This window comes from Eretmochelys imbricata, chromosome 5 (genome assembly GCF_965152235.1).
Source record: "Eretmochelys imbricata isolate rEreImb1 chromosome 5, rEreImb1.hap1, whole genome shotgun sequence".
Taxonomy (NCBI): Eukaryota; Metazoa; Chordata; order Testudines; family Cheloniidae; genus Eretmochelys; species Eretmochelys imbricata.
Window position 1 is genome coordinate 120,041,530 of NC_135576.1, and position 21,520 is coordinate 120,063,049.

The following is a 21,520-nucleotide window of genomic DNA, read 5'->3' on the forward strand; positions in this document are numbered from 1 at the left end:
GGCAGGGTCACCATGAACAGTAGGTCTGTTCAATAGGTATAGATGTGCTTTTGATGCTGCTATTTGACTGTAGAATTCTACAGCTGCATATGTTTCCATCTTTGTACAAACTCTGGAAATACAGAGAAATCAGCGGAGCAAGATCAGTATTTTATGAACCCTGGCTAGTTACTACTGAAATCAAAAGGAGTCCCTTCCATCAACTCTAATGTCTGTTGGACTGGGCCCTCGGCCTGCTTTTTAATTCCAGCCAGGGGTGAAACTAACTTAAAGGATTTACTGGTACGCCGAGTCCTCAGCAGGGGGTGGGTCCTCAACCGGAAGAAGTGGGGCCTTTAGCACCCCAGGCCCTTTAAATCAAGATTTAAAAAGGGCCCTGGGATCCAGCTGCAGTAGTGGTGGCTGGGAGCCCTGGGCCCTTTAAATCACCCCTGGAGCTACCAGCTGCAGAGGCGGCTGGTGGCTCGGGGGCCATTTAAAGGGCCTGGGGCTCCGGCCGTCGCTACCACCCCGGGCCCTTTAAATCTCCACCGGCTCTGGCAGCGGGGCTCTGGTGGCAATTTAAAAGACCCGGGGTTCCAGCCTCTGCTGGGAGCCTCAGGCCCTTCAAATTGCCGCCTGGGGAAGCCGGTCTGGTACGGTGTACCAGCTCTTGCCGGTACACCGTACTCGGGCATACCAGCTTACTTTCACCTCTGATTCCAGCACAATACTCTGGCCCCATCACCATAGGGCCAAGAAGCAACTGTGCGGGCTCCAAGTAAGGAAAAAAGAGGCTCCAAATGGAGATTTAGAGCTATAAGCCTCCCACCCACAGGATGGGTCAAAATTCAGTCCCTCTTCAGAGGCAAGAGCCTCTCAGAGCATGTGGGGCATGGTAGAGCCTGCACACAGATGGCTGGAAATCTTAATGCAGCAAAGTTTGGTTAGTCTTTATATAGCATGAGCTATGACTTACCCTGGCATGCCAATTGTCCCAAGAGCCAAAGATCTGGGAATCTTTTCCGGCCAAGGAGGAAGCAGCTGTAGATCTTTCCCATCAGAGATGAAGTGAGTTTTCCAGCCTGAATTAGCCACAACATAGGTCCCTACTGGGTAGGTGGGATTCTTGCTTTCCACAACTCTGAGAAGACAAACGAAAGCCACACTTTACAAATAGCTCCTTCTCCCTAGCTTTACTAAATATTTACGTAGGGCTAACACATGGGGTTATGAGAGGGTTAGGAGGAAATGCTCCCTCTAGGCAGATGAACACAAAACTAGCTACACTGCACATTTCCTGCACCTTTTTCTGAAACAGCTGGTACATGGCCATAGGAATTACCATACTGGATCAGACCTATGCGCCTAATATATGTTAGGGAGGATCCCAAGCCAAAACCCTGATTGAAAAACCAGTTCAGTTTGAATCCTGAGTTGATCCCTGCAGCTGGGCCAGAAGGCGAGAGGAAGGTTGGGGAAATGGTATATCACAGGGGCAGAGGAGAAGAGGCAGTTCCTTATTCAGTAAACCAGGTCCCTTTTCAAAGGCTGAAGACATTTCACCTTCTACAGGCTGCTCCTGTTTTAGGACAGGAAGGGCTCTTTAAGAACAGCTTGAAAACTGTATTAGCTTGGGACCCTAATAATGAAGATATTCAAACAAAAACAACAAAATTCAGCAGAAGATGCTGTCATAAATATAAAGGGAAGGGTAAACCCCTTTGAAATCCCTCCTGGCCAGGGGAAAGCTCCTCTCACCTGTAAAGGGTTAAGAAGCTAAAGGTAACCTTGCTGGCACCTGACCAAAATGACCAATGAGGAGACAAGATACTTTCAAAAGCTGGGAGGAGGGAGAGAAACAAAGGGTCTGTGTCTGTCTGTATGCTGGTCTTGGCCAGGGATAGACCAGGAATGGAGTCTTAGAACTTTTAGTAAGTAATCTAGCTACGTATGTGTTAGATTATGATTTCTTTAAATGGCTGAGAAAAGAATTGTGCTGAATAGAATAACTATTTCTGTCTGTGTATCTTTTTTGTAACTTAAGGTTTTGCCTAGAGGGGTTCTCTATGTTTTTTAATCTAATTACCCTGTAAGATATCTACCATCCTGATTTTACAGGGGGGATTTCTTTATTTCTATTTACTTCTATTTTCTATTAAAAGTCTTCTTGTAAAAAACTGAATGCTTTTTCATTGTTCTCAGATCCAAGGGTTTGGGTCTGTGGCCACCTATGCAAATTGGTGAGGCTTTTTATCCAACATTTCCCAGGAAAGGGGGGGTGCAAGTGTTGGGAGGATTGTTCATTGTTCTTAAGATCCAAGGGTCTGGGTCTGTAGTCACCTAGGCAAATTGGTGAGGCTTTTTTACCAAACCTTGTCCAGGAAGTGGGGTGCAAGGTTTTGGGAAGTATTCTGGGGGGAAAGACGCGTCCAAACAGCTCTTCCCCAGTAACCAGTATTAGTTTGGTGGTGGTAGCGGCCATTCCAAGGACCACGGGTGGAATACTTTGTACCTTGGGGAAGTTTGACCTAAGCTGGTAAAGATAAGCTTAGGAGGTTTTTCATGCAGGTCCCCACATCTGTACCCTAGAGTTCAGAGTGGGGGAGGAACCTTGACAGATGCACACAATCCTTTGGCACCAGACACTGCAAATTCCTCAGCTCGTTTCAAATGAAGTGTTACAACTATGGATGGTACCTGACCTCTCGCTCAGAAGATTAGGACTTAAATTTCCTCCCAACCTCTCGTTTCCCCACACAGGACCACAAAGTCTGATGATGATGGAGACAGTATAACATTCCTTGGCAATGGTGAAGTCACAATACGCCATATCAGCAAAAGGTGGCTGAAGAGTATTCTCAGCTGGAATTGCTGACTGTACCGTTCCTGGGTGAACAATTACACAGCACGTCCTACATACAAGAGGACACTTCAGGATATGACCACTTGTGCAATGTTAGCCTTTCCTGCCCTGTCTTGTAAGAACTCCCTTCAATGGCATTGCTCGTGTGAGAAACACAAGTAAGGGTTGTTTCAAGGCCTCCGAACAAACTCTTAAGTAGGACTAGAAGGCAGTACAGCTTCACAGGGCATACTTGCTTTCTGACAGGTTACAGACTGATCAAGAAAGCAGCTGCCAGGAAATATGGGGCCACCCAGAGAAGTATTGACTAAAAGGTGTAGCCAGTTGCGATTCGTAATGAAAAATGTTTGATACGCCAAGCAACCAAACTTAGCCAAATTTACTGTCTAAAAACAAAAACAGCACAACACAAAAAGGAGATATACGTACCCTCCTTCCCGGATGCAATTCTTATCTCACAGCATGTCTTCCTTACACAGAAGGTGTGCCTCAACGATACACCCCCAGAACCACTCATATTTATATCATGGCTGATTACAAGTTAAAAAGCACCCTAAAGATCTAACCCACCAGTTCCTTAACTACTTTTCCCGCACCTTTCTCTCTCTCTCTTTTGGATAGCACATTCCAAACAAGTTGGACATAGAGGTACATCCCAACCTCTGCTTGGACACATCATTTCTGTATCTTGTCTTTGACAGCTTTCCTAATGCCAATTTGCTGACTTCAGATTCGCAAAGTGTTGTGGGATACTTAACATGCGGGAACAGAATCATGGGGAGACTGTTAACATAACTTCTCAACACTTTATGTATATAATGTATATTATATTAGTATTGTGTACATAATACCTATTAATGTGCTGCATTGGCTAACAGAAAGTAATATAGGCTGCATGCAGTCATCTCTGAAAAGTGATGTTGTACCTTCTCTAGTGCTTTGAGTCTCTTGCATGGAAAGATGATAGTGAGTTAGGAAAAAAGAAATCAAGCAACTAACGAAGACCTTACCTAGCCACTTGACTGCCTATCATGATGTCTCCCTCTTTCATGATTCTCCCACTATAAGGTCTGAAACACACCAAATGGAGATAGAGCCTTAATTAAGTGCAAAATAGTCACAACAGATTATTGTCCATTGTCTGATTAAGACACAGTGCACCGAGGGTCTCACTGCTGACTCTGCCAGATATCTGCAGAGAGATAGAGAGAGAGAGTTACGTTCTCAATTTAACAAAAATAAAATATGGTTCCTAGCCAACCACCCATGAGTGGAGATGCCCCTTGATCAACTACCGTGCCTGGATAATTTATTACAAAATGCTCGTCCCCTGCCATTACGAGGTTACAGTTACAATTAGAGAACCCGGCTAGTACCTTCAAGATAAGGCACGGGTCAGGGACTCAGAAGAACTGGGTTTAATTCCTGGCTCTACCACAGACTTCCTTTGTGACTTTAATCTCTCTGTGCCTCAGTTCCCCATCTATAAAATGGAGGTAATAACACTTCCATTCTCATGCCCCTTGTCTGTCTATTTAGACTAAACTCTTCAGGGCAGGGAGTGTCTCTTGCTGGGTGTATGCACAGCAGCTAGCACGGTGGAAGCCACTAGGTTCTGTTGGAACATAAATAGTAATAATAACAATTAGGACTTGCAGCATAGATGAACAGAACTGCATTTCACCTGAGTTTCTGAACGGTCCATTAAAATTTAGTAAATCCCAGTGACATTCTATGGCCATAGTATAGGTATTGCACAGTTCAGTCCAGTCTACTCTGCATGACTGAACTGCGCTTTAGCCTTATGTTGTGGCAGTGGGGAGGATACTGTGTTGTAACTAGGGCCACCAATGTGGTAGTTGCTACAGTGTCAAAGGGACTTTGGTGAAGCCAAAGGTGGGGCTTTGGTGTTTGTATAGGGCAGGCAGCCCCTGAGAAGACCGTGGAAAGCCAGAGGCTCTAAATAAGCACTGCTTTTAGGATTCAAGTAGCAATTCAAAGTAGTAAACTAAACTAAAAAGGAAGAAAGAAAAGCGTACCTCATGTAAGGATCAACACTGAGAAACACAGCTTCAAACAGCACATCTGCAATAAAAAAGATTAGCAATTACATTAGGACCTACAGTAAATAAATATCAAATGTTACAAGACAGTGCACTGACCTATCACAGTGTGCTCTGGATTCCCTTTGCAGAGCTACTAAGCTAAAGTGACAGAGATCAAATCAAGTTTCTAGGCTTTGTCTAAGTTACTGCTACACTGTTAGCAGAGAAGGCAAACAGACATAGCTTTCTGTTTTGTTTTTGAGACTGTTGTGGAAGGAAGGTTTTTGGGACACACCTTTTCTCCTTAGCCTGTCTTTCTTTCCAGTACCCCAGGGATAGGCAGCTATGGGCCATGGGGCTATATACAGCCAGCTAGATCATTTTATTTGGCCCACCATGAGTATAGCCACAGGTGGGCCCAAGTGGACCATCACCCACCCAGTTAGACTCCAGGCCCATCCAAATCAGAGCCTGAGAGGCGGTGGCTCTGCCTGCACCCAGAGGGAGGGAAGCAGCAAGAGGCTCTGGTAGCCCCGAGCAGAGGATGCTGAAAGAGGGAGGGTGGCGGCTCTTCCCACCATTCGGAGTAAGGGCCGGAGGAGGAGGCAGCTCCTTGATCACATTGGGATCCCTCCAGGATGGCCCTGGTGGACAGCACCTGGGGTTACTGAGCAGGGGCTGTGCATCCCAGGTGGTGGGGACTGGGGCAGAGGTGGTGTCCAGGGGCATGGGCTTGTCCACATTCCTGAAGATTGTGGCGCTTAACATGGGCGGGCAGGTGTTTCTGCTGGTGGGCTCTTCTGCACCCTGAAAAAAGGTCAGCCAGTGAAGGATGTGTGTTTAACCTGGGGCTTTGGGGGTGGGGGGTTGTAGATAAAGGTTTGTATGTTAATTGTATGATAATTGTATGATCTATAAGGGGCTTGTATTGGGATGGCTGCCCCACTCCAAAGTAAAAGGGATTAAGAGCAGTTGAAGGAGGTTGGTGAGGTTGTTGGTGCCAGGTGTGGCTGGCTTAATCAGTCCACAGCTGGTCTGGATAAAAGGGCTATGGGAGCCAGGAGACAGAGGAGTCTCACCCTAGCCCTGGAGTAGGAAGGGCTAGCTGCTGGGAAGCAAGGTATTGAAGCTGAGCAGTGCTGGGGAAAAGGGCAAGAGGAGCTGGGGAGCTCCAGACTGGTAAACTCCTAGGCTGCAGACTTTGGTGAAGGCCTACAAAGGTACTGGGGCTACAGAGGTACACCCTGGGAATAGGCAGAGGCAGCTGGTCCTAACCCCTTGCAGTCCGCACCAGTGAGCGGGGGGCTAGATGATGACTGGCAGTTGCCACTGAGGCAAGGTGGGTTTAGAGGGTTGGGGCTCCCCTAGGAGGGGAGAACCAGAAAGCGGGGCTACTGCAGGGGCAAAACCCTGAGGTAAAGGGCACTGGGGTCCAGGAGGGACACGGAGGGGCTTAGACAGGTGAGACACCAGCCAGCAGAAGGTGCTCTGGAGCTGGAGTGAGCTAAGTCCAGATGACCAGCAGGAGGTGCTGCACCGGTGAGTCATCACTCTGTTCTTAAATTTAAGAACATTTTTACATGGTTAATACACAGATAATTGTATGCTAACATGCTGTACTGTAGCAGACTTTTTTAAGCTATGCAATATGTCGTCTCTACCAAAAAAAAAAGTATGACCTGCCAAAAGGTTTCAGTGGATTCTGCAGCCCTTAGAATTGCCCATCCCTGCTATATCCCGTTCCTTTGTAAGGGGCTCAGAAGTCCAGGCACCCAAACAGAGAACTCTTACCTTTTAAGACCCATGCATAAAACCCTTTATTAGCATTATTCAACCAACAGAGGGTGCGGACAGACCACATTCACCCACCCTTAGGCCCCAAGGCAGATTACTTTGGCCATAAATAGTAATACCCCATTTACTTTTTCTCTCTTAAATATCACGGAGGGGATGTTGTTTGGTAATTTTGGACCAGTTTGGTTTGTTTAACATTAGTGGTTTACAAGAACTAATGGTATTAGAAAAGTTATCATTTCAAAGCAATGAATGCTGGGGCGTGGGGTGCAAGATTGGGGTTGGAAGTGTCTGTAATCAGTGACAGCAAGAGTTTGTTAATACAACCCAGACATTACAGAACTGTGCAAGTACATGAGAGCCAGAAAGTTAAACAGATTAGTCTCTTTGCATTCAAAGCCAACTTAAGTAGGGAAAATCTGCTTTAAAAAAAAAATTTAATCTAAAGGTATCCCCACCCACACTTTAAGGATTTAAAGGGGAAGGGAAATAACTAAGTTTTCTTAAATACACGCAGGAATGGATGTACATTTCAAACCTGCCATCTGCAACCATATCCAGATGTTTTAACATCTCTGATACTCTTAATCATATAACAATATATTAGATAATGCTGCATCATATCTTAATGCTCAGATGCATGGCTAGTGCCGAAGGGCAAAGAAACACTTGTTGCAACTATTTATGTATTCAGATTGTTTAAAAAAAAAACAAAAACAACCAACGCGCAATCCCAGGCACAAACAGGTCCATTCTCCGTCTCTCTGGGCAGGCAGTGTATTTAAAAATCCTGGATTTTTGTAAATTCCACTGGAATGACTGCTGGAAATGGCCAGGTAGTATGGAATGGAGAGGGGGGAAACAGTAAGCATGACATGCATGGATGTTCACCAGAGATTGAAGAGGCAGGTCCATTTCTCCCCGGACAGTGTTGGGAGCAGCGTTTTAAAATGCAGAAATTCAGGAATATGACCTAGTCAATTAGGGGGACTTTTCTAACTTTGCCAACTCTGCTGAGCTATGTGTTATGGGTACAGTACGCAGACTATTTCTATAGAGCCTTACAAATAGATTGGACAGCCAGCCATAGGAGACACGGCTCCCTCTCTCTGGGTTCAAAGCACTTTCTGCTATTGTAACCCCCTTAGGGTGTGTCTACACTGCAGTTAGACACCTACAGCTGGCCAGAGCCAGCTGACTCAGGCTCCCAGAGCTTGGGCTAAATGGCTGTTTAACTGAGGTGCCAACTTATGGGATCAGGCTGAAGCCTGGGCTTTAGGACCCTGTGAGATTGGAGGTCCTAGAGCTCACCAGCCACAATTATACAGCCCCTTAGAGCCTGAGTCAGCTGGCACAGGCCAGACGTGGGCATCTAATTACAGTGTAGACATCCCCTAGGGTTTAGAGAGCATGGCCTGTGAGGCAGAGGAAGCACTGGCTGTTCCAGGGGAGGGCTGGAAAGAGGGAGCACGACAGGGCTGCGGGTGTCTCTAGCTCCAGCTCTCCTGAGAGGAACAAACCGGAGCTGGACCCAGTATCACTGCCGCCCAGAGCTGTATGGGGCTATGAGTACTGAGGCTTGTGACCTTGCCTTGGGAATAAGGAGAGAGGCTGTAGCTAGCTACGTGGGGAGGTTGTCGCTCTGGATGGGTTTGCAGAGAACCGCAGAAGAGGGCACCAGAGGGGTTTGTTGGGGAAAGTTTACTGGTGCTGAAGATGACCAGGAGCACCCAAGATTCACTGCCGGACTGGAACTCTGCCCAGGACTCCCGAACTCTTGGTCTAGATGCACTGGTCAGTGTCTGTCCCTGCATACTGGGGTACCATTGAGCCCGTAGGTCCATGTGTTGCATGTAACTCTGTTTTACTGCTCCCCCTATCTTCTCCCCCTGTTTTTCTCCATTCATCCCCCTGAAAACAAATATTTCCCTTTCCTAAATTGCATGCTACACAGGGGAGAGGGGTGCACTTTTTTCTCCCTCCTCCCACTTCCTCCTCCCCACTGTAGGGGGTTTGGAGAAGGCGTGACAACTGCACACTTCTTTTTTTTTTAAATAAAAATCCAGACACGAGTGTTCCTGAATTAGGCCTGCCTTCTGGCTGGGAGCACAAGGCAAACTTCACACTTTGCTGTGTCAATAATAAGACTTGAAACGTCTGGCAGATCCCTACTGGCTGGAGAATTAAACCTACTAGCCAGAAAAGCGATTAAGGACAGGTTTGAAGTGAGGGCAAAAGGCACCAGTGGGGTCCAGGAGCAATGTCCTGGTAAAAGCCCAGTCCCCCAGCTACTGGTATTTCTACCATGATGCTGTCCCTGCACCATGTTTAGGGCTTCCATCTTTCATGTCAATCTCTGGCTAGTAGGTGTTTCATACACTTGAAGTTCAAGCACTCTCTTGCTGCTGGAAGGGAAGAGTTTTCTGTATCTTTTCCCCAGTCCAGAGATTCCTGGTTAGTGTGTGGACAGGTGTCAACTACTCTACTCCTCTATTGCCTCTCTTTTTTTTTTTGGGGGGGCAACTCCTAGTGAATAATTTGAGCTTACGCACATCTGCCACTTTCCCAAGCAGCAGCACCAGAAGGAAAATGACATGTTTTTCCATAATTTCTCTGCTGCCCACAGGGTTCTGACTAGAAGCAGTGAAAGTGACCAGTCTTGTTAATTTAATTCCCCTTCCGTATGATCAATCTCTGCCTGTTTGCAGACCGAGGAAGAGAACTTCCGAACGTGAATCAATATCGTGTTATCTTTACAACGTGATGATATGATGACAATGGCGTAACTTAAAAAAAACCAACACTTTGTTCCATAGGCTTCTGTACCTTAGGCAATGCGGAGCACTTTAGAAAATCCCGCCCTAAATGTCTGCTCATCCACAGGAGCACTGCTGAGCCAGGTATTCGGCACATGAAGCCCAGGGGATTCTTTGTTGAGTCACATGACTCCACATCTTTGCCAGATCCCAGCCTGCTTGTACTTTTATAAAGCTCAGTTCACAGAAATGTATTAATTATTCTAGATTTACACACTGCACTGTGAGTAAAAAGACAACAAAATATAGTCCTAACAACATCTACATGAAGGACCATTCTCCTTACCTCCATCCTTTAGCTTTGGCAGCTCTACCTCTTTCAGCTCAAAGTCACTTGTTTTGGGGAAGCCCTCAAAATGCTTTCTCAGCGTCCAAGACTTGGCTCTCACCATCCTGTACCACCTGCATGAGAAGACAGCACAATCAAAATCAAAACCTGGAATACAAATGGCTGCATGGCCATTCTGACACACACACACAACCCCCCCACCCCCGCTGCAAGATTAGATATTGTCAGACACCCATGCCTGAGCATCTCCATCTCTGTGCTTCACAATTTCAGGCTAAGCACTGGCCCCATAAGCATGATAAGAGTTTGTCAAGTCTTTTATACTTGCACTTACCAAGATTGTTGGGTTTTTTTTTTGTTTTTTTTTTTTGGGGGGGGGGGGAGTTGGGTTGGTTTGTTTTTTTTTTTTAGTACCTTTCCCTGCCTCAGTGAAGGATGCCAGAGAGCTGTCTTAGTTACTCCAGGGACCTTTCTAGTCCTAGAGCAGCCCAGGAACGGGAGGGCATAAAGGCGGCTTAAAGTCCTCTCAGCCCCCACTCCACTGGGCTGAGAATTCTTTGCCACAGTTCTTAAAGACACAGCACAGAATCTCATCCATGTATTCTAAAAGAAATCTAAAATGGTGGCAGCCTGATTGGTTCAAAATCCTCAAAGCATTTTTCCTTATACCAGTTAAAACTACAATTTCAGCCTGGTTGAATAGACAGTGCTGAAAACCAATTGTTACCAGTCTTAGCCAAAGTTCAAATCACAGCTGCAAAGGCAAATAAAGCCTCTGTACATTTTTAACACTGATACCGTGGCTCACCCTTCCCCACACTTCTGCCAATAGGTGGTACAAAACAGATTGATACACTTGATAAACGCAGATTTTAATAACCAAATGTTTCAGACAATGACATCAGAGTTTCTCAAGTTTTAAAAGTACAACACATTAAACTGAGAACACCCTTAAGCAGTGTTTTCCTAAGACAATCCAAGGGAACTTTCCCAGGTGAATCTTACACGTGTTTATACACAGATGCACAGCCTCTTTTATACCCTTAAAAAATTGGATGTATCCTCCCCTCAACAGAAGAAAAGGAGAAAAGTGGATACTTAGAGTAAAGATTTGAACTTACCAGCAGGAGCTGAAGAGAGGAACCAGGTGGTGGTCTGCTGGCTGCTTTTTTGTCAACAGGCTCAGCAGATCAGAGCAAAAGCCCAATCAGAGACTGGAATAGCCAACGTCGGGATATCGAGGTTTCTTCTCTGCAAGGTGATCAGTCTCTCAGATTCTGGAACCTCAGCCTTTCCTCGGGTGGGAAGCTAGTGGCAAAAATCTCTGCTTTTATCCACAATGGATATGAATTTCCCTTGCTCCGCCCCTACTGTGCCTATCTTCAAACCATGAGCAAATCAGGTTCACAAGTGATTTGACTTAGTCCAATCGAGTGTCAATTAGTTCATTTGTAGAAAATGCCCCAATTCAGCAAACAATAACTCCTAAAAGGGTCCCCCATGACTAAGCAATTCTAAATACACAGAACATTCGCAGGTCACCCTGACTGCTGATCCAGGAGTCCTCCAAAAAACACATTGCCTTTCAGACAAAGAGACACTGTTTTTGGGGCAGCTAGCAAGAGTGTTTGCTGGTCACAAGTCCAAAGGAGATATCGTCTCACTAGCTTTAATGGACAGTCCAATACAAAAATCCAAAAATTAAAAAAGAATTAAAACTGGTCACTCAATGCATCCAACCATTAGCAAAACAAAAATGGGTCCAAACCTATGACACACACAACTATTACCACTCTATCGTTCTTATTCTCAAAGCAGGCCTATGTTTTAATCTGCTTTTGCAGACAAAGCAATTTCAGCAACTTTTCTATTTTAGAACTCGGTTCTGTTTTCACAAATTTTATTTTTAACCTATATCTTTTGGTCAAAATTTACTTTAAAGACCATCATAAGGGAAAAAAAAAAAAAACCAACAACCCTATTTATCTTTAAACACATTTTTGTTTCCTGGGGCCCATGGGTAAAGTTTTCAAAAGCATCAAAATGATTTAGGAGCCAAAGTAAATTTCAGTGAGACTTAGGTTCTTGAGGCTTGGATCCTCAAAGGTATTTAAGGGCCTAACTCCCACTGATTTCATGGAAGTTAGGTGCCTAAATAACTAAGGATTTGGGTGTTTATTCCTTTTGAAAATGGGGCTTAAGCTTATAAAGTCACTTAGGCTCTTTGGAAATTTTGACCATATATACCTATATAGGCCTGTTAGTTCTAACAATAGTCTTTGATTATCCACCTAGTACTGCCACTCTCCTTTAGCAAAAAGAAAAGGAGTACTTGTGGCACCTTAGAGACTAACCAATTTATTTGAGCATAAGCTCTTGTGAGCTACAGCTCACTTCATAGGATGCATACTGTGGAAAGTACAGAAGATCTTTGTGTACTCCTTTAGGAGTCAACAAGTTGTTAAATATTAATAAGCTTTGGCACTTCACCACATTGTATTGAATTGCATGGTGTGAGAGGGACTCTGAATAGACTTCACTATCTTGGGCTTTACTGAGGGGCCCAATCACTCTTTCCTGTTACAATAAACACGCCCACCAAATTCAAAGTCTATGCAGGATTTAACAAGGTGAGTGAATCAGCACAAAGCACGAGGCCTAACTACAAACAAGCCAAGATAGCAGTATTAGGGAGTGGTGATTTTGCAGTTAAATGCTTTGCACTGATTTCAGATACTAAAAGACACGTGTGGGGTTTGTGGTAGGCCAATGGAGAACATACAAAAGGTGTACATTGTTGGATCATATTGAAGTTCTGTATTAAAATCACAAATGAGTCTGATTCCCCAGAGTTTAAATTCCAGGGTATTACTAATTAAGAGGTCTCTTGGTTTTGGTACTGTTTCTCTCCCTCTATGTGTGAAACTTGCAAGCTGCTAATTGTGTTAGTACATTCTAAGACAGTCTGTTCTCAAAGCAATTCACACAGAGAGAGACTCAAAACTATATTCTGTAACAACAGAAACAGCACTCAGACTCCCCACCCTTTTGTTGTATTAACAATTGTGATTAAAATAGAGATAGAGAATGTGTGTGGATAATAACTGAATGATCAGGGAGGTGCCAGCCTAAGAATCCAGTGTCCATCGGCTGAAGAAGGCGTCAAGTAGAAATAACCAGAGGACCCCCCCGGAGGGCAGACTGGAATCCACCCAACAGCCTCAAGAATGGGAGAACCAAAGAACAAGATAACATCTGGCAGCATGGAGCCGTCGGGAATGTGCCATCTGCTGATGAAGGCTGGACATACCCCATCCACCAAAAATCTTATAAGAACAGAAATCAGAAGAGGAAAGACTTGTACATTCCTTTCCACATATTGCCTGCAGTGCTGTGGATAACATATTCCAACACTCCATAAGGTTTTTGCTTCCATATCCAACAGATACCCAAAAGCAATGCGTATCCTGCTTTCCTCTAAATCACATTGTATAAAGCCAAGTTTTAAATGATCAAGTTTGCTTTTATGTCAAATTGTAGCAACAGATCAGCACATTTGACTGTCCCACATTCAGGAATTTGGGAAGTTATTCTGCCTTAACGTAGCTGAGGAGATTTACAGTTTCGTGGCAGAGTGCAACTTTTGTTTCATTCCTTTGTCAGTTAGTATTGTTTCTCTCTGGATTCTTTCTTTATTGTGAATTTTGAGTCGGACTCTGGTTTGGTTTTGCTGCCAGTCTCAGTTCATTTGGCCGTACTGCTGTGTGTGTTAGACCAAGGTCTGTTTTCTTCATATTCTCTCTGAAAAGGCTTAGAGGCTTTCAGACATGCATGACTGAAATGAAAATGTTTATTCCTGAGCACAATATATCCACTGTGCAATAGTTCAGTGGAGGTTTTGTGTTGTGGGCAGACGCCCAGACTTAAAAAAACTAGAGAAATTATTCAGGGAAACAATATCTTACCCTGTTACCTCTCTTCCTTACCTGGTCTATGCAGTTGTTTGACACTCTAACAATAACAACAGTACTTAACATTTTTGAAACACCTGTCAAATGAAACAACCTGAAGAACTTTATAAATACTAGGCTGTACAGGTTATAGTCTGGAGGTGACATCAGGGGACTGGACAGCATCAGACATTATGGGATCTACTCCTGGCTCCGTCAATGATTCGATAAGTGATCTTGGTTATGTCACTTAAGGATTGATATTTTGAGCAACTGCAGGTCCCATTGACGCCTATCTGCATTTCATATCCCTCATTGGCAATATGGAGATAATAATGCTTTCCTACCTTCATAAAGCACTTTCAGGTCTATGTGGGGAAATGTGCGTTGTAAGTGCCAAGCCTGAATAATGAAGTTATTTGCAGGACAAATTCCTGACCCTGCATCATGAAATCAGAATTGCTAAACTGTCATGACAATGACACTGCATTCTCAGTTCCTTCAGCACTGTTATCACAAACTGACAGGATATCACAGTGCAGAAATGCAAAGTCATCATGTGTCAGTGCTTCACTACAACCGAACGTCATGATGCTGCAACGTCAAAATTCAATACTCTCCCTGCCTTACAGTGTAGACTCACAGGATGGAGGGCAAGGCCAGTGAGAACCTGAGAAAACTGAGAACCTCCCATGAATTTTGGAAAGGTGAGCAACTCTACAGTACTAAAAAGCCCATTAAAATCTATAATGTCTGGACATATACAAAACTAAATTGTAAGACCGTGGATATCTTATAGCCCAGAATATTTCAGGAGATTGGTGATTGACAGGCTAGCCAATAGTTTTCAATCTGAGGGTCGTGACCTCCAGGGGTCACCAATAGGTTTCAGAGGGCTTTACCAGATCTCTTTAAATTACACTTCTAGCCCTTTGGGTCATGGAGAAAACGGCAAAACCATAAGCCAAGAGTCAGCTGCTTTAGAATGGGAATGATGCCCTGGCTAAAATCCACAGCCAGCCAGAAACAATAGCTCTAAGATTTGAACTGCTCGGTAAGTCAGTCAAGGCCTGGTGGACTCCAGTTCTGCAGCACAGAATGTGGCATTTTTCCAACAAGCCACAGAATTCTCCATTTTGCTGCACCCAGGAGCCTGCAACTTTGCTGCTTCTCCCTGTCCTAATGGGACCTGTAGGCAGATGCCTCTTACTCTCCAGCTTTCCCCTCAAAGGGAAAGGAATTGCATTACAGTTTACATGCCCCTGCTCTGTTCCAGGCAGCAGGGCAGTTGTGACCACCCTCCCTTCAATGCCAGATGAAAGTATAAGATAACTAAACTACAGCTTAGGGTAGTGCTCTTCGCTATTTTTGAAGTGGGGGCCACTTTGGCAAGAAACCCTCAATGTGAGAGCCACATCAATCCAACACAGATGGTCAAACACTCTGAGTTCTTGGTTGATATGGTAATATTACTATAATTGGTAATATTGCTTGGGGGTGCAGGAGAGGGTATGGGGGGCTGGCTCTGGGAGGGGGCTCAGGGCTAGAGCAGGGGCTTGGGGTGCAGGAAGGGGTGAGGGGTGCAAGCTCTGGGAGGGAGTTTGGGTGCAGGAGGGGACTCCAGGCTGGGACAGAGTGTTTAGATGCAGGAGGGGGAACGGGGTGCAGGAGGAGGTACTGGGGGCTGGCTCTGGGAAGGGGCTCGGGGCTGGGGCAGGGGTTTGGGGTGCAGCAGGGGTTATGGGGGGACTGACCTGGGAGGCTGCAGGTTAGGTGGTGGAAGAGCTATTCAGAACCTGCTCATTGAAGGGGGTGGCACTTACTTTGGGCAGCCCTGGCCTCCCGCCGCTCCTGGAAGGGGCCAACGCACCCCTGTGGCCTCTGTGGGGGCACAGGACTCTGCACACTGCCCCTCTCTGCAGGCATTGCCCCCGCAACTCCCATTGGCCACAGTTCCCCGTTTCCAGCCAGTAGGAGCTGCGGGGGGCAATGCCTGCAGAGAGGGGCAGCGCACAGAGACCTCTGCTCCCTCACTTATCCCCCAGGGCCACGAGGGCGAGCTGGCCGCTTCCGGGAGCAGCGTGGGGCCAGGGCAGGCAGGGAGCCTCCCTTAGCTGCAGCCCCACGGCCGCTGGAGAGCGCGTTCGACAGGGAGCTCCACTTAGAATCCATGGGAGCCGCAACTGGCTCACGGGCCTTGCAGTGAAGAACACTGGCCTCGCAATATGAGGGGCCTCTAAATCAAAAACTGACAACGTTACCAAAACCGTTTGGTAAATAAAGGAGATCTGGGAAAAAAAGATTTTTTACTTACATATGCAATTAGTTCAAAGAATTTGTCTAAAATTTATTTGTCATGAAGTCATCGTTACAGAGAAGGGTGCTGAAAATGAGGATTATTTTTCTATTTTTAAAACTTTGCCTTTCTACATAAGCAAATATAAAGCTTTCGGGTTTATATATTCAATGTCCTTTCTGTGAAAATAATAAATTGGTGTTTTTTGTTTTTTTTAAATGGTACAGGGCCTCTTATGCTTGACATAGTTTAAGGCCTCCAAATATCATCATCCAGCCCTGTCTCCCTTTCTTACCATTTTTCCCCTTCTTTATGGATCTGCCACTTGCAGACTGACTTTCCTCTCTTGGGGACCCAGACCCAAGCATGCTTTGCTTCTCAGCTACTGTGATATTTCAAAGGCATTTTCACAGCAGCCAGCAAAGGATTCTGAGGTTTGCTTATGACTATGGCTACGTTTTAGTCACAGGTACTTTCAGTAAAAGTCATGGGCAGTAAACAAAAATTGACAGCCCGTGACCTGTCCAAGACTTTTACTATACACCCGTGACTAAAACTTGGGGGGTTGGGGGATGGCCCAGGGGGTGCTGCGGGTGCTCGGGGGGTGGTGCCTGGGTGGAGGGTTGGCGGGGCTGGGGCAGGCTTCCTACCCGGCTCCTCCTGAGCTCCCTGTGCTGCCTCCACTCTGCCCCAAGCCCCGGCTCTGCAGCTCCCATTGCCTGGGAACCATGGCCAATAGGAGCTGCGGGGGCAGTGCCTGTCAAGCCGGCAGAGGCAGCATGTGAAGCTAGGAGCTGAGGGAGGGGAGCCCCCCAGATAAGCCCTGACCTGCACCCCAATCCCCAGCCCTGAGCCCCCATTCCACTCCCAAACTCCTGCCGCTGGGAGGCAGCAGCCCGAGGATGCCCCAGCCACAGCCGGTGCACCTGGCCCAGGGGCTGCCCAAGCTGTTCAGGCAGCCCCAGGGCCAGGCACACCAACCGCTCCAGAAGTCAAGGAGGTCACGGAATCTGTGACCTCCATGACAAACATGGAGCCTTACTTATGACCATCAAAAGGAGGGAACACTGAGGCATGTGGAGAGGAAGCAATCAGCTTTATGTAAGCAGGGGAATAGGCCCACTATTGGGGGGAATTTTCCCGGCTTATGCACTACCCCAGTGAAATGGGCTAGCGAACGGATCTAAATCCTCACTCTCCCTTCCTCTACCCAGAGGCCTGCCTGCCCTTGAGGGCTCCCCTTCCACCCTCCTGTGTGGCAGAGTCCTGGTAACCCTAACAAGGCTAGGCCCAGGATTCCTGGGGGGGGCTCAACCCCCAACCTTGTCGTGGTCACCTAGGGCAGTGTCCCCACTCCAGGGTGCTCTCTCTGCACTGGATGCTTCCCTGACCCACTGATCATTAATAAATTGTATTTGCCTTGAACTGTATGTAAACAGCAGTCAATTTTTTAAAAATCAGGAAAGGTTAAAGGAAAACACATAACCACCACCAGCATCTCTGTAAGAGCAGTTCACAGTCTGTTCCTCACAAGTCCCAGGCCTCCTTCTCAGGCCCTGGCTGTGCTGCAGGGATGCTGCGGGTCGGACACTTGCTCTGGTGGTGGCCACACGCCCTCACCTCTAGGTGGCAGGATCCTTCTTCCCAGCGCCGACCCCACCCTGTCAGGATTACGATCCCCCTCCAAGTCTGGTCTGCAAGGCCTCTCGGCTGGGGGTGTCTCCCTTTGCTGCTCCCGCTGCCCAGGGTCCCCCTCGCTCTCCTTGGCTGCTCACCACACCCGCTTCCGGACAGCTCCAGCTCCACTCTCTCAGCACTGCTGCTGCTCTGGCCCCACTGGCTCTGGTTGCTGCAGTTCTCCTCCCAGCACAGATCTGCTCTCTGGGCTGCTTCTGTGGCTCTGCTCCCAGCCCTGGCTGCTTCTCTGGCTTTTGCTGCTACAGCTCTGCTCCCAGCACGGATCTGCTCCCTGGGCTGCTTCTCTGGTTGGCACGGCTCTGCTCCCCAGCTCAGCTCAGGCCCCAGCTCTCTCCTTAGCTGGGCCCCATTCTGTCTGACCCAGGCACTTCCAGCTCACGGGGAGGAGGGGACCTCCCCGGCCTCTTGACTCTGTCATTAGCCTGCCTGCCCTGTCAATCAGGCTGACCTGAAGCATTGGCCTCTCCCCATTCCTCCTAGGGACTGTCAGTCTCAGGGTCCTGATTTCCCATTGACCCTTCCCCTTTCTTTTGTTACTGGGAGCTAGCCAACCAAAACACCCCCAATGAGTTTTAGTAAGGGGCTAACAGACCCCTTACATTCACTAAAGAAACCCATTAAATTCCTTGAGCAACAATGCATGGGTTGACAAAACTAGAAGCCTCTTTTATTAAATGGCAGTGCTGTAATCATGAAAACACTGCATGCATCAGACTTGGGTTTGCAGTGAATACTAAAAGCTCCCAAGTCTCATATAATTGTGGAAACAATAATTACGTTGTCTCTCTTAACTGTTAATGTAATGTTGGGATCTGCCAGTCAAGGCAAAGCAGTTCCCCTTTCCCATGATATAGTCAACTGATGAATTCACAATATGGCTTCCAGTGGTCAGTAGCACCTGTTCAGGAGAGCGACAATTTCTCAACACAAGTGGGTAAAACTAGAGATGTCTTCTGCCCAACATGTAACATGAGTTCAATATAGGTAGGAAGGATGCATACATGAGGACTCCCTGTATTGCTGTCTATTCAGGGCACGCTCCAGGGCGGAGGTGGGAAATCTTTGAAACTTTTCACCAATCAATTCTTGCAGCCAGGTTGGATTGGCATTGCTGTGTTGCTATTTGCACTGATGGTGCCCAAGCTACCACAGAAAAAGACAGTGAACAGAATCCAGTCTATTGCACCCCTACTCATTTGGGCACATTGTTCAACTCCCTGGGAAGCTTCAGCAGCTCACAGGATTCCAGTGAAGCTGAAAAGGGACTTGATGAGGCTGTAAAAGTTCTGGGTTTTTTAATGCATGCCTCTTGGCTATTTTTTGTCAGAAAATGAGCACTCAATACTAGCAGCTCTGAGGGTGATTGGCTTTCAAATAACAAAGATCTGAACTGCGTGTCTGAGCACAGAGAATGCATAGGGATTTTCCTGGCTGAATGCAGCTCTGCCGTTGCTAAATAGGTCACGGACCAGTGCTGGCTTGCTCAGAGTACTTCTCTCCAGGGACTGGATAGAAGATGGGTTCTCCACTTCAGGGTTGTAACTACCCTACCCATATTATTAAGTGGGAGGGGGATCCCAGCTACACAGACAAAGGCCCCATATCTATTCTGGTGTGAAAAATGAGGTCCCCACTGTGGAAAAGGTTGAGAACAGTCGGACAGACTATCATGCATTCCTAGTGTTGCTACACAATATATAAAAATTTCAGGACAAAGGTTCAGCATATATAAAATTATGAAGAAAATACAACATATTTCAGAACATTAACTATGATCCCAATAACTATGTCAGATTTTGCTTTCACTAAGGTCATTAGCAAAACTTCCACTGATTGACACAGAGCAGAATCCGACTTTTACATTGTTAACACAGATTATTAGGAAGCTGTGGTTCTATCTTGCCTACCATCTCTGAAGTAGTTTTATACAAATACAGATTCTTAAGAGGCTGATATCAAAGCATTTTTCAAAATTTTAAAATAAATTTTACTTGCTTGTTTATCCCAGTCTGTAGGAACCTTGAAAAACTTTCCACCAGGTTTAGTTAATGGCATTTCCCCACTTCCAATCCACTTAATTTAAGGCCAGGTTTTCAAGAGTCCCACTCCCATTCAGGCACCAAAATAAAAGGCCACATTTTCATAGGCAGCACCCAGTGTGCTGAGTGCCTGTGGAAAAATCTTACCTTAGGGTACACTGAATCCCCCCTGCCCCGTGGCAGTGAATCTCAGAGCCCAGGTCAACTGATTTGGGCTTGTAGGACTTGCGCTACAGAAGCTGAAAATAGCAGTGTAGACATTCCTGCTCTAGCTGGAGCCCAGGCCCAGAGACCCAACCTCCTCACCAGGTCTCAGAATCTGGGTGGGCATGTCTACACTGCTTGTTACTACAGGTCCCACTCAGGAGTTCTGGGCTGGGATAACACATGATAAATTTTTTTGAAAAAAAAAAAAAAAAACCAACCTGCCAGATTCAAGAAACATTCTCAAGTTAAAGCCTAATTTCAAACAAACAAAGCACAACTTTCATAATCAGTGTGAGACTAATAAACTCTTACATTCATAAAACATTTTTTTAAAACTTTGAGGCCATATACTGTTTTCTTTATACCAGTATAAACCCAGAGTAATTCCATAAACTTTAATATAGTGACATTAGTGAAATTAAGGTCAGAATTTGGCTTTTACAACGTTTCTCAACACTCATGTTTCTTTCCCGCCCTAAGCTCCGGCTAGACAACGAAAATATACTGAGCTTCCCTTTTTTATAGTCAGTTTCACTCTCTCCTTCCCCTGCACTAGTTCTGGTGTTGCAGTGTTTGGCTTACAAACACTGCCAGGGACTATCTAAATTAAGTTTTTCACTACAATTTATAATTTAAGGAAACATTTCTATTACTCTTAGATTTCTGGAAAATGCTATTTATTACAAAAACCTAAACTTTGGCCCACTCTGAGCAGCCATTTCTCTATCAGAATTGGCTTGAGATAAGACACAGAATTGGATCGACTTTGCAAATGTGTAAGAACCTAGATAATGATGCCTTTTAATGATCATCAACTCAGTCCCAGTTACTACTGTTCATTCCTATCACCCATTACTAACCTGTGCAACAGTTAATGGATGCAGCTTCTTTGGACACTGAAGTAGACTGCTCTGTTCTGCTTTCCCACTCTTCTGGCTCCAGAAAGTAGGGTTCATGCCACTATAATTATCTATATTTCCTCTGATGCCACCTGCTGTGTCTTTGTATCACTACAACTAATAGCTCTCTAACAGCGCTGCAGAAAGGCTGAGTTCCTAGGCTGAATGCTTTCTTAAAGGACTTTTATATTCTCCTGACTTCTGTCTCCCTTTTAAAATGGAAAATTATTCCTGCACCTAGAACACATCTGAGATGCTATCTCTTGCTTGTACTAGAGAGAAAAACCTGTTAACAACAGCACTGCTGGGTTTGGGTGTTGGAGAGACTGAATGAGAGGGCGATATGAGGATGGGGAAGACAGCTAAGCAGGTGGTAAACAAGAAAATGCGGAGGGAATGAGGGAAGGGAACAGTGATTTGCACCTGGCACTCTTTGGCTCACGCATATAACTTCAGGTTGCAGAAGGCAAGTAATAACAAAAAAACAGAGGTTTGTCCTCTCCCACTATAGAAAGTTATTAAACTAGTTCACTGTATTTCCTCCTACATGGAGTTTTAATTGCTGCAGTGTTCTGGATCATCACTGCAGAATATTGTACTGTGACTCCCAGTGCACTCACCCCCAGAAACAAAACAAAACAT

At 45.9% G+C, this 21,520-nt stretch overlaps 1 protein-coding gene across 6 annotated transcripts in view; it reads right to left on the reverse strand.

Annotated features, from left to right (window-relative positions):
• The window catches only part of PTGR1 (prostaglandin reductase 1), a 45,470-nt gene that overhangs the window by 7,887 nt on the left and 16,063 nt on the right, over window positions 1-21,520 (reverse strand). For 2 of the 6 annotated variants that reach the window (XM_077817766.1, XM_077817764.1), the window contains 5 exons: window positions 10,911-11,097; window positions 9,787-9,902; window positions 4,885-4,930; window positions 3,856-3,915; window positions 959-1,123 (listed from right to left, as the gene is read on the reverse strand). In XM_077817766.1, coding sequence (XP_077673892.1) covers window positions 959-1,123; window positions 3,856-3,915; window positions 4,885-4,930; window positions 9,787-9,892 — 377 coding nt within the window. In that variant the 5' untranslated portion in view covers window positions 9,893-9,902; window positions 10,911-11,097. Of the gene's footprint in view, window positions 1-958; window positions 1,124-3,855; window positions 4,038-4,884; window positions 4,931-9,786; window positions 9,903-10,910; window positions 11,098-19,919; window positions 20,112-20,839; window positions 20,927-21,520 lie in introns of those variants that run through there. The other 4 variants (XM_077817763.1, XM_077817767.1, XM_077817765.1 and 1 more) reach the window with 4 other exon arrangements.